Consider the following 13,411-nt stretch of genomic DNA (forward strand, 5'->3'; position numbering starts at 1 on the left):
TTAAAATTAACTGATTTAATAAAGTTTTCATAATTTTGTTTCTCAATCTAAAATATTTTACTTTTAATGAAATTAAGAATAATTCTGCCAATGAAATAAATAATAACTATTTGGCCTCTAGGGCTTTACAAAAAGTACCTTACTGTCTCCATGCTAGACAAAGATTTTCTCCAACATTTTGAATAATAACTTATTTATTTTTAACAGCTCATCTAACAAGCTTTGAGGTATAAGTAACTAGTTATTTTAACAACTTCTTAAAGAATCAGACTTGGTTTTGTTAATTTTACTTTAGAAAAAATTAATTGTCCCACGCGTGAAATGTTTAGTAACAGAAAGCATAAATTATAATCCTAACCGCGCCAATAACCTTTGGCAGATTCGTATACCTACCTACGCATAGATATCAAGATATAAAATCGACTGAAACAAAAGCTTTTATTTCAGTATCAGAGGCAGTATTTTATTAAAATTTTAAACTTTCGCGTTCTTTGCTTGTGACCACGGCTGTAGAAACATAAAGCTGTAAGTACTCATGTACTTCATAATAAATGTCGAGTTGAGACCCGTGTTTCTGTTATTGGAGCCACATATTTTCTAGAAGTTCGATGTCAAAGTTAGATATAAACTCTTACTTCTTCTTCTTGTCGTGTCGACAAACCTTACAGTGTCAGCCCAAAACTCCGCTACAAGAGTGGCGTTAGCAGTAGCATCCCTACTAATATCCCTACTATTTATTATTTATTATTATTTAATATTATAAATGCGAAAGTAACTCTGTCTGTCTGTCTGTTACGCTTTCACGCCTAAACCACTGAACTAATTTTGATGAAATTTGGCATAGAGATAGTTTGAATTCCGGGAACGGACATAGGATAGTTTTTATCCCTGTTTTTGAAACAGGGACGCGCGCGATTAAGTTTTTCTGTGACAGACAAAATTCCGGGCGAAGCCGCGGGCGGTAAGCTAGTTAATTATAAATTTTCCTGCGTGCAGTTGTCTGTGCACGCAGGGCACGACATCATGTCTTAGCTATCACATTTAGGCGATTTAGCAGCGCGACAATCGCACGACAGACGCGCTGCCGAAAATTTCATACTATGTGACAGTGGACGCATGCCTTCACATTATAAAAACGCCGCTTTGCCGCTCTGCAGTCGCGCTACTAACGTCCTAATGTGAAAGCGCTCTAACTCACTTGCAAGATTGCCAACGTCTCTTGATACCTACTACAACGGTCCTATGGTTAAAGATAAACTGTACTTAAGAGCATGTGTGATGTGAACGTGACGTGTCACCGAAGACCGCTATACATCACACTTACGTGACCGGATTTTAAAGAAGAACCAATTTCAGGAAGGGTTTAGTGAAAGATCAAGAGGTTTAGCCTTGGAATAGTCGTAAACATGGAGCTTTAGGATGGCGTGAAATTCTGTGTAATGAATCACATTAAGCACTGTATAAAGGACGAAGCACACTTGTAAACCCGGAAACAGATCGTAACCGTATCTATCAACTCGAGACGGTCTGTATTCTTCGTATGGTATGAGACTCCATACCTACTGCAACGCACACTTTTCCGCACCGTAATGTAAACGCCTCGCCTCGCGGCGAAAGGCTATACGGTATTGATCCCTTTCCGGGTTGATAATAAGTGTGCTATGAACTTTAATAATATTTCTAGGGCATCCAAAACGCAACGTTCTGCGTGCCCTCTAGCGCCATAGGTTCCTTAGATTGCTAATTTTAAAAGTAACTAGGTTGACAAAAATAGCAATAAGTAGGTGAATAGATGATCAAGCCATTAATAGAAGCAAAAAAAGTAATCAATAAGAATTATTCGTATGTATTTCATTTTAAGGGCCTTTGTAAAAAAAAACGGAAAGCCTTGTACGTATTCAAAATTGGTTTCAATGCAAAAATGGTAATTATCAAGAAATAGTGCACATTAAATAGCCCATTAGCTGACCCATTGCTGGACAAAAGCCAGGTCATTAGGTTTGTTTATTGTTTTAGGGCGAATCTCTATCAGAGAAATATTTTCAACGCCTTAATAAAAAATTGCTGTGATGTGATTATTAGGAGTTGTTGCCCAATTAAAAAATCAGGGGAACTGAAAAAATCTTAATAATAATAATAATAATAATAATAATTTTTTATTTCGGAAAAAAAATATTTTCCATAGTGGGTTAGTAGTTACAGATGTACTTATAAGCTAGTGTTAGTAATTAAAACAAAGAGAGTGGAAAAAGAAAACCTAACCTACTTTACATTTACCCGAGCAGGTCTCGAGCCGACATGGACGCTGTTCCAGTGTCTCAATATAGGACAGCAATAGCGACTCCCTATCGCCGCCAGGAGGCTGTTGGAGCTGTCTCGGACGCGGCTCCACGCGGAGGCAACCCGCTTGCGCATGACGACTGGGAAACTGTCTATGCGAGCCTCAGTGAACATAGCTGACGCGCTACAGTACCGAGGCAGCCCCATCAGTTAGTTTAATTTAATAATAGTTAGTTTAATTTCAGTGTTACACCGTGCAAATCTACGGGCGAGCATGTTCGCTCTCATAGCTAGAGCCCTGCGCTCCCTTTCTATATCAGCCTCATCCGACATACTTTCATTTACCCAGTGCCCCAGGTACTTAAAACTTGTCACTCTTTTCAATGGTAACCCTTCAAGAGTGACAGGAGGAAAATTGTAGTTCCTACCTTTGGATTTAAAAACCACAATCTCTCCTCAACCTCAACCTCAATGTATAGAAGAATACGCACGCACAGTAAAAAGGTGAACCTTATGTAAGAAATTAGGGACATTTTTGACTCTGAAATTTCAAGCAGTCTGGCTAGGGCATTGCAATCTACATCAGCCTTCTAGGCCTACACGTACGCGCTGCGATAAGTTTTTATCGCGTCATTTTATCGATTTTAAGCGACAGGCAGACATTTGTCGTCTAAAATTGATAAGATTTATCACGATGCGCATCCTGGCCTGGGTGATTGTTCGTGATGAATTCGTGACCCGATTGTGTCATGTCAAATACGAGACGAAGAAGCATTTATCAAACTGTTTTTTCTTTTCAGGAAATAGCTCTGTTCGGAGAGTTCACCATCAGAGAGACGATGATCTACTTCGGCTGGATTGCCGGCATGGACTCCGAGGAGATCAAGGTCCGCAGCGACTTCATGGTGTCTCTACTGCAGTTGCCTGACCCTGAGAGGTGAGTTATCTTCCAAGAAATAATAGTTTTGATATCTATTCTTCTCTAAAAGACAATGCCGGAAATTGGCGTCTTTTTTTTTCGCGCGGCCATCGACCAATCCATGTTTTTTGGATACAAAATAGTGTAATAAACCAAACTTACTATGACATGTATACCTCTAAACTCAGTCTCAACTGAGTTACGAGCATTAGAAGTTTGATAATTTTCATACTAGATTTGCTTTTTGCGCGCAAAGTTTTGTATGAAATTGCAACAAAATAGTGAGATTGTATGTGTAAACAAACAATACTATCCATTAAAGGCTCCAGACATCAGTATGGAGCAGAATCAGCGCAATAAAAAAATAGCGCAATATTTTGTTGCAATTTCTTACAAAACTTGCGCACAAAAAAAAAAAGTTTTTATTATTATTATTATGTTTGTACGCTTTGGAGCTCACGGGTCAAGAGTGGCCCGGTCCTTTATAAGGCTTGCGTGGGGATACAGATCCAACACGTAGAGGCCGTTTTAAGCGCAAAATAATCGACAAAAGTGAAAGTGGTGCACATGCTGGATCTAGTCTCTGACTATATCATGGGATGTAGCCAGATACCATCCCCAGACTGTGCACAGGAGCTATTGCAGTTATTGAAGAATGGACTAGGGTTATGGATGAAGGATGGAGGGACTGGTTACTGGGCTACGGATGGAGACTACGGGACACCTGCCTGGTTCATAGTCTCTGACTGAAAAAAATGGCAGGCGGTGACTAGCCAGCGACTAAATGGGCCCCCCCTGGCGTCATGGGTCGTATAGACCGGACTGAGGGACAACATTGGCGTCTGCCAGCTCAGGGGTGTAGAGAGGTGTGCTGCGCTTTCTTCGAGGTTACTCGCGGCGTTATGCCCTTTAACACTTCCACCCCTGGAGCATATAGCTCTAGCGGCTTGCCTTAACCGGCCGGCCAGAGGTGAAAGTCCTGCAGACCCTCTCGGATTCCACTTCGGCAAGCCGAAGACGAGGGTCTTGACCGACTCTCGGGAGCACTCGGATTAACAACTGGCCCCGTGGTGTCGCTACTCACCAACAGCTCGCCACAAAGCTGCCCTGCGGGGCTTATTATTATTATTATGTTTGTACGCTTTGGAGCTCACGGGTCAAAAGTGGCCCGGTCCTTTATAAGGCTTGCGTATTATTATTATTATTAAAAAGCAAATCTAGTATGAAAATCATCAAACTTATAATGCTCGTAACTCAGTTCAGACTGAGTTTAGAGGTATACATGTCATAGTAAGTTTGGTTTATTACACTATTTTGTAATCAAAAAACAAAGTTTGGTCGATGGCCGCGCGAAAAAAAAAGACGCCACTTTCCATACAAACTCTGGCATTGCCATTTGCTAGCTAGACTCAATCCTAACATGATTATGTAACGTGCATGTCGTAACAATATGTAAATATCAGACCACCCCATGCACATATGGCCAGGGAGGAAATCCTAAACAGGACACCAAAGCAATAAGCAGTTAGTTGGATGAGGATCTATGTTGGATAGGTGATACAGTTATGACACGACTCCTTAACGACTCAAACAAAACAAGTAACAACATGTATCTTCTCGTGTATTTTTAAGACGTAAAATTAACACGACCAAAGATCGAATCAGAATGACTGCCCATAAATATAGCTGATTGGTTTTTTAGATATCTTTCATTATTTTCTTACTTGTTGTTTTCACAGATTCGTCAAGAACTTATCAGGCGGTCAGCAAAGACGTGTATCGTTCGCTGCTGCTCTTCTTCATGACCCTGAACTGCTGATATTGGATGAGCCCACAGTTGGGGTGGACCCAGTCTTACGACAAAGGTATAAACTGTAGAATAACCTACCTTTACGGCACAGCATTTTAGGATAGGGGAAGAAGAATCGCTGCCTGCTACTGTCTTTCCTGGACACTATAATCCGTACCTTTACAAGGCGAGAGTGAATAGGCACTTACAGGGCAGATAATGTACCACCCTAGACTGCATCTTACTTAACACCAGGAGCGATTGAGGTCAAATATCTGCCTTGTTATGTATAAAAAAAAAATATTAATTTTCCTGTCACAAAAAAAATCCATATATGTCTATCTTCCCAGTTTTGCGTTTTTTACAGTCCGCCTCTTTAATTTACCCAAAACAGCATTTTTTTATCATTTCATTTTTCCCTTTTTCTGAGAACTGTTGTGTTCCAATTTGCGCTGATACAATATTCATTCTTTGTTTTTGTTTGTTCATTCCAGCATTTGGGACCACTTGGTCAACATATCGAATGGCGGTCGAACTACCGTCATCATCACAACACATTATATCGACGAGACTAAACAGGCGAATGTTGTGAGTATTACTACATTTTGTTCAGTAATAAGGTTAAAGGTCTGTGACTTAGTTTCTGTCGACACTGAGGTTTTGGTTCGATTCTCAGATAGCGTAAAATGACTACAAAAAGTGCGCTGCACGCAAATAATTAAGTTAGGCACCTAGGTAAATGATATTTAATTCAACTTAATTTATTGTAGAAAGATATGATGATATTAAGTATGCTAGTCAAAATGGTAGTTCTTAAAAAGATAATCCGATAATATTAACTGTCAAGAAAGCTCGTGTTGGCTCAATTCTCAGCTGAGGCAGTCTTATTTTACCAAGTTTTTTTTTATATTTGACCTACTATTATAATATACATTATAGGTATAAATATTCTTAGTACTAAGTAAACTTTGGATTTTATAATTTGGCACCTTATCCAGTACTTATCGTAAAACTTAATGAATCCAATTAATAACCAAACTACATTTCCATTGAAACTTCCAAGTTGCTAAAGTTTCAAGTAATTACTTGATTTAGTCGGTTTACAAGTAACTTTTATATTGAGGAAACTATTTTCGCAAATGGGCTAATCGGACAAGTTGTCTTGGCACCACTAGTCAGTTGACATACTTTTAGGGNTCCAAACTTCATGTTTGGCCATGGTTCTTAGCTATGTTGGGAGCATGCGCTGGCAAACTTTCAGCCTTTATAAAATAACGTAGGTCTGGCGTTCACTAGCTCTTAGTCTATAAGCGATCTAGCGCTGTTGCAATAGTTTGGTTACTTGACAGAAATCATTATTTCCAAAATGAATCAAGAAGTTTTAGTTCTCTATCCTTGCGAAAAATCAATTTATTGGTGTATTACAATCGATTATTGAAGTTATTGTAAGCTAAAACTTGCTCTATTTTGGAAATAATTAATTTCGGTCAACTAACCAAACTACTGCAACAGCGCTTGATCGCTTATAAACAATGTCGAAGTCGTACTAAAGTAAGGTGTACGGATGTAGTATGGTTAAGTTCAACATAACGAGTGTTATTTAATGCCAAAATCGCGAAATCTTATGCGTAGCAGGTATACATCGATGATATTTTATATGTTAATAATTCAAAACAAAACTCTTTTTTTCTCTTAACTCCAGGGACAGATTTCAGTGCGCTCCGGTTTATAAATTAGTATTGGCCTGAGGAACAAAATGCACTATAGTTTCATTCTGGGCAGTACTTGGTCCAACTTCCATACATGGATTGGCACTGTCCTTTTCCTGCGTGCAGTTGTCTGGGCACGCAGGGCACGACATCGTGTCTTAGCTATCACATGGGCGATTTAGCAGCGCCGCGACAATCGCGCGACAGACGCGCTGCCGAAAATTTCATACTAAGTATGTGACAGCGGATGCATGCCTTCACATTATAAACATGCCGCTGCCGCGCTGCAGTCGCGCTACTAACGAACTAATGTGAAAGCGCTCTTACTCACTTGCAAGATTGCCGAAGTCTCTTGATACCTACTACAACTGTCCTATGGTTAAAGAAAAACTGTACTTAAGAGCATGTGTGATGTGAACGTGACGTGTCACCGAAGACCGCTATACATCACACTTACGTGACCGGATTTTAAAGAAGAACCAATTTCAGGAAGGGTTTAGTGAAAGATCAAGAGGTTTAGCCTTGGAATAGTCGTAAACATGGAGCTTTAGGATGGCGTGAATTTCTGTGTAATGAATCACATTAAGCACTGTATAAAGGACGAAGCACACTTATAAACCCGGAGACGGATCGTAACTGTATCTATCAACTCGAGGCGGTCTGTATTCTTCGTATGGTATGAGACTCCATACTGCAACGCACACTTTTCCGCACCGTAATGTAAGCGCCTCGCCTCGCGGCGAAAGGCGTTACGGTGTTGATTACTTTCCGGGTTGATAGGTGTGCTTTGAACTTTATAAAATTTGTAGGGTATCCGAAACGCAACGTTCTGTGTGCCCTCTAGCGCCATAGGTTCCTTAGATTGCTAATTTTAAAAGTAACTAGGTTGACAAAGATAGCAATAAGTAGGTGAATAGATGATCAAGCAATTAATAAAAGCAATAAAAGTAATCAATAAGAATTATTCGTATGTATTTCATTTTAAGGGCCTTTGTAAAAAAAAACGGAAAGCCTTGTACGTATTCAAAGTTGGTTTCAATGCAAAAATGGTAATTATCAAGAAATAGTGCACATTAAATAGCCCATTAGCTGACCCATTGCTGGACAAAAGCCAGGTCATTAGGTTTGTTTATTGTTTTAGGGCGAAGCTCTATCAGACAAATATTTTTAACGCCTTAATAAAATAATGCTATAATGTGATTACACACGGAGTTGTTGCCCAAATTAAAAAATCAGGTAGAAGAATACGCACGCACAGTAAAAAGGTGAACCTTATGTAAAAAAGTAGGGACACTTTTGACTCTGCAATTTCTGACTAGGGCATTGCAATTTATATCAGCCTTCAAGGCTTATAGGTGCGCGCTGCGATAAGTTTTTGTCGCGTCATTTTATCGATTTTAAGCGACAGGCAGACATTTTGTCGTCTAAAATTGATAAGATTTATCACGATGCGCATCCTGGGCCTGGCTGATTGTTCGTGTTGAATTCGTGCTTCGGAATTGAGTCATGTCAATTACAAGATACGAGACGAAGAAACGTTTAACCAACCTGTTTTTTCTTTTCAGGAAATAGCTCTGTTCGGAGAGTTCACCATCAGAGAGACGATGATCTACTTCGGCTGGATTGCCGGCATGGACTCCGAGGAGATCAAGGTCCGCAGCGACTTCATGGTCTCCTTGCTGCAGTTACCTGACCCTGAGAGGTAAGTCTTCTGATAATGAAGGTCTTGGTATCCTATTCTTTGGATGCCGGTTTATTCGTGATCAAGTAGACATTACTGCGATATAATAAGACAATTAGGTGGATATCGTAAAGTGCTGATTATGGGAGTAATATGCGAACATGCAGGCCTCCTCAACCCGTTTGTACATCTTGGAGATGAATCCTGCATTAGGCAATAAAATAATAAAGCGATAACTAGGTGAGGTGTTAGGTAGGTGTAACCGCTATTATGTAACAACGCAATATCACCTTTTTGTCTCTACTATAATACGACCTATTTTAAATTACCCGACCAAGAGTCAGAACTAGAATTATCTTCTTAGCTGATTGGTTATTCAACCCTATTTTTTATTTTATTTATTTGTTTCACAGATTCGTCAAGAACTTATCAGGCGGTCAGCAAAGACGTGTATCGTTCGCTGCTGCTCTTCTTCATGACCCTGAACTGCTGATATTGGATGAGCCCACAGTAGGAGTGGATCCAGTCTTACGACAAAGGTAAGCTGTAGTCAGAATAATACCTACCTTCACGGCACAGCATTTTAGGATAGGGGAAGAAGAATCGCTGCTTGCTATTGTCTTTCCTGAACACTATAATCCGGGCCTTTACAAAGCGAGAGTATTGAATAAGCACTTACAGGGCAGATATGTACAACCCTAGACTGCATCTCACTTAACACCAGGTGCGATTGCGGGCAAATAGCTGCCTTGTTATGTATAAAAATAATGAATTAATTTACCTGTCAGAAAAAAAATCCAAATATGTCCATCACCCCAGTTTTGCGTTTTTTACAGTCCGCCTCTTTAATTTCCCCAATATACACATTTTTATTTCATTTTCCCCTTTTTCTGAGAACTGTTGTGTTCCAATTTGCGCTGATACAATATTCATCCTATGTTTTTGTTTGTTCATTCCAGCATTTGGGACCACTTGGTCAACATATCGAATGGCGGCCGAACTACCGTCATCATCACAACACATTATATCGACGAAACTAAACAAGCAAATGTTGTGAGTATTAACTTTGTTAAGTAATAAGTTGAAACATCTTACGCCCGCAAACGATGCTTGCTTAAGTGAAGCAGCAAATCGAAAGCACTTTTGCTTTGAATAGAGCTCTGTGATTGGTTAGTGTGTGATCCTGTGAGTCCACGCTCACTGTGAGACCTCATAGTAATGTTTGTGAATACGGCCGTTAGTGACCTAGTGGCTGTCGACACTGAGGTTTAGGTTCGATTCCCAGGATAAAATCACTTCAAAAAGTGCGCTGTAAACAGTTATTTTAGGTAAATGCTGTTTAATTCAACTTAATTGTAGAGAGACTTATGATACTAGGATATTTATAATGGTAGTTCTTAAAAAGATAATGATAGAGTAAGGTGTGATGCGATAGTACTTATTAATGCAATAAATGTTTGTTTCTTTCTTTCTTTATTATTAACTAACAAGAAAGCTCGTGTAGGCTCAATTCTTAGCTGAGACAGTTTATTTTTCCAAGTTTTTCTATATTTGATATACCTACTTATTTAGAACTAGCTTTCCGCCCGCGGCTTCGCCCGCGTGGAATTTTGTCTGTCTTAGAAAAACTTTATCACGCGCGTTCGTGTTTCAAAAGCCGGGATAAAAACTATCTTATGTCCTTTCCCGGGACTCAAACTATTTCTATGCCAAATTTCATCAAAATCCGTTTACTGGTTTAGGCGTGAAAGAGAGACAGACAGACAAACAGACAGAGTTACTTTCGCATGTATAATATTAGTAGTAATCTTAGTAAGTAAACTTTGGGCTTTATTATTTGGCACCTTGTCCAGTACTTATCGTAAAACTTAATGAATCCAATTAATAACCAAACTACATTTCCATGAAAACTCCCAAGTTCCTAAAGTTTCAAGTAATTACTTGATTTAGTCGGTTTCCAAGTAACTTTTGCATTGAGGAAACTATTTTCGCAAATGGACTAATCGGACAAGTTGTCTTGGCACCAGTAGTCAGTTGACATACTTTTTAAGAGCTTTTTAGGGTTCCGTAGTCCTGACAAGGAACCCTTATAGTTTCCATATGTCTGTCTGTCTGTCTGTCCGTGGTTTTGCACTAGCGGCCGTCTGTGACTTCGTACGCGTGGATCCCGTTTTACTCCTAAGGGGGTAGGAAGTTTCTTAAAACCCGTTCTTAGTGAGCACCTACGTCCTAAAAGGAACTTGTTTCTGAGATTTCGTGATGAGTGAGTCAGTCAATCAGTGACATTAGAAGAAGATAATGGTGTTAACTGACCATAAATTAGACAAAAATATAAAATATTATATGCAAAATCTATGTATAAACTTATCCAAAGTGTATCATAGTACTAGGAATTCTTTTCTAAATAGGATTTAAAAGCAACATTTGCCTAATTAAACCATCAATTCGTTACTTAAATTAATTGCGAGCTTAAAAAAGATGGCAGATATCCAACAAACTACTAAGTGGGAAGACTTCTCATTACGAAATGAAACTTTGCAGGCAAGACCTTGAATCCCAAATGCTGAGATCATTTGTATGTAGTTCAGTTTATTTCTTATTTTATTGAAAAGGAATAAAGAATAAAGCCTGAAGAGCATTCATTTCAAAGACCAGTGAGTTTTATTTCTTGTTTGCAACGTTTTGAAGAAACGTGGGAAATAAATAACGACCTACTTACTTGTTCAAGACCGATACTTGATTTTTCTGTCTGAGCTACTAAAATGATATTTGAACTGGCATTTTCCACAGAAAAAAATAGTTTCAGCAATTGCTATTGTTTGTAGTCAATGACTTAAAGAGTTATCTTAGTTGAGTAATTTGGGCCACTTTGTGACACTGCTAGGGTAATATTACTCGCTGGTATAACACTGAGGAGCGCAAGAGTAGGTAATTAGGCAGATAGAGTTAGTAGTACCTACGCACCTACCCACCTACCTATGTAGCTACCCACTATTTGTGCTAGTATAGGTGGGTTATCGTATTGGATAGAGTAGCAAGCTCCTATCACTCATCAATAGAGTGAATTAAGGAGTGCACATATGACAGCCCTCATTAAGACCACTCATCAATGAGTCGACTAAATAGCATAAAGAAAGCTTGCAGTTTACTTTTATAAAAGAAAGGCAGAATGTACAGTAACGAACAAACGAAGGAATCATGTTACTCCTTTTAGATTCTAGAAACTCGGTCGAAAGCAGTTTCTTCCCCCAACAAAAACTATCTATCTATGTTATCCTTTTAGATCGGCCTCATGAGAGGAGGCCGCTTCCTCGCTGAAGAGTCTCCAACCGAGCTGATCCGTCGCTACCAAGCCGACAGTCTTGAAGACGTGTTCCTCAAGCTATCAGTGTTGCAGAACAGAGGCAAGAGAAGGAGGTCCAGCATCCTTGCTGACGTCGTGGATAAGGTGGAACTACCTGCTATGGCCGTAAGTACTTATAAGGATGTTGCTATTATTCTGAAGAATACTGTTAAGTTTCCTCGAAGAAGAACATGGAGCTGATAGCTCTCATAATTCAGTCGTCAAGACATATTCCTGGATGTACTATTAATGATAAGATAACTATATTTCTGAGACTTAGTGTGTGCTTACATCAAACGTCATCACTAGTGCGTAAAAAAATTACGTTAAATGTATGACGGATTGTACAGCGCCCCTAGCGGAAACTTTCAAGAATTAAAATTTTCATAATTATATTTTTTTAACGCGCTCACTAGTGACAACGTTTGATGTAAACTGACACTCAGCGCTCTGAAGAATGTTTTCTGAAGAAGCTACTTCAACTTTTTTTATTTAAACCCAAGAATACATTTTGAGAGAGTGAATCGTTCACTAAAATGATGTTGTACATACGTGGTCGATCAAGTAGTAACGGTCCGATGGAGATGCCTACGTCTATGGTGGTTATAAATTCGATTGTCTCCAGGCTACCTTTGCATTACAAATACATCTTTCCAGAACCCAGCAGCAACAGACGCCGAAGAGCCAGAAATCGGGGAAATATCAGGGGAGTTCGGGGACAATGTCTCCATCCACAGTAAGGGAGTGGCGGTCGCCCCAGAGTTTGTCCCACCGGTGGACATGCCGGCGAATGCTGTACCGTCCCAGACTATATTTGATAAGATCAAGCCGGTTAAAGCGCATCATATGAAGGCGTTGGTGTGGAAAAACGCGATGAGCTTGCTGAGAAATTTTGGGTGAGAATTTCATAAGTTTTTGCATGTATAAGATCAAGCGTTTATGAAAGTATAGTAGAAATAAAATTTAATAAAATTTGGAACATTTAGTTTTGGGGAAATGGAGTTAAAATTTGAAAACGACTGACCAGCCTTCCAAAAGCAACAGTTGCAGTTACTGCTATTATTGTCAGCACAGATACCTAAAATGAAGTTTTATAAATTATACCGACATTCGCCATCCATCATCAATTTCGCAAATAGAGGATTTGGCTTATAGTACACACTCTGGTTAGACAGGTCGGGCATTTAACTATCTTTGAGAAGGCTTGATGTTTGCATATCGCCTAAGTCGTAGCAATGATTGCTACATCCAAATAAAAGTAAGATTAGTCCTATTTTACTCTGCCAAAACTAAACTACCACTATCATTACCACTTTTACTCTATTCTCATTCTAGTCATTACACTCCACAGATTACTCTGCTTCATAATCCTACTGCCCGTCTCGCAAATGTTCTTCTTCTGCATCGCCATCGGCCACTACCCCGAAGAGCTACCAATCGCCGTCGTCAACTATGAGATCAACAGCACCAAAGTACTCTGCGATTATAACAAAGAGATGTGTCCGCAGAACAAAGAAACGTATGAATGGGAAATAACGAACTTCAGCTGTCGGTACCTGGACTTTTTCCATAGGAGGCAAAGTAATTTGGTATGTGTGTTGGGAATTTATCATCTTAATGTATGGAAAAATTATCATCTGTAGCGGGGCCTTAACCAGGAAACGTTACACTAAGTACTATGTATCAAACA

The 13,411-nt window shown here is 39.4% G+C and overlaps 1 protein-coding gene across 7 annotated transcripts in view; it reads left to right on the forward strand.

Annotated features, from left to right (window-relative positions):
- osy (ABC transporter oskyddad) overlaps positions 1-13,411 on the forward strand; it is a 140,407-nt gene that overhangs the window by 91,126 nt on the left and 35,870 nt on the right. For 3 of the 7 annotated variants that reach the window (XM_028302249.1, XM_028302242.1, XM_028302236.1), the window contains exons 4-9: positions 3,081-3,217; positions 4,939-5,064; positions 5,483-5,576; positions 11,662-11,847; positions 12,379-12,617; positions 13,073-13,310. In XM_028302249.1, the coding sequence (XP_028158050.1) occupies positions 3,081-3,217; positions 4,939-5,064; positions 5,483-5,576; positions 11,662-11,847; positions 12,379-12,617; positions 13,073-13,310 (1,020 nt within the window). Of the gene's footprint in view, positions 1-3,080; positions 3,218-4,938; positions 5,065-5,482; positions 5,577-8,262; positions 8,400-8,791; positions 8,918-9,337; positions 9,432-11,661; positions 11,848-12,378; positions 12,618-13,072; positions 13,311-13,411 lie in introns of all 7 variants that reach the window. The other 4 variants (XM_028302226.1, XM_028302217.1, XM_028302269.1 and 1 more) reach the window with 3 other exon arrangements.

The sequence above is a fragment of the Ostrinia furnacalis genome, unplaced genomic scaffold, assembly GCF_004193835.3.
Source record: "Ostrinia furnacalis isolate ACB-3 unplaced genomic scaffold, ASM419383v2 OfSCF0078, whole genome shotgun sequence".
NCBI classification, from domain to species: Eukaryota; Metazoa; Arthropoda; class Insecta; order Lepidoptera; family Crambidae; genus Ostrinia; species Ostrinia furnacalis.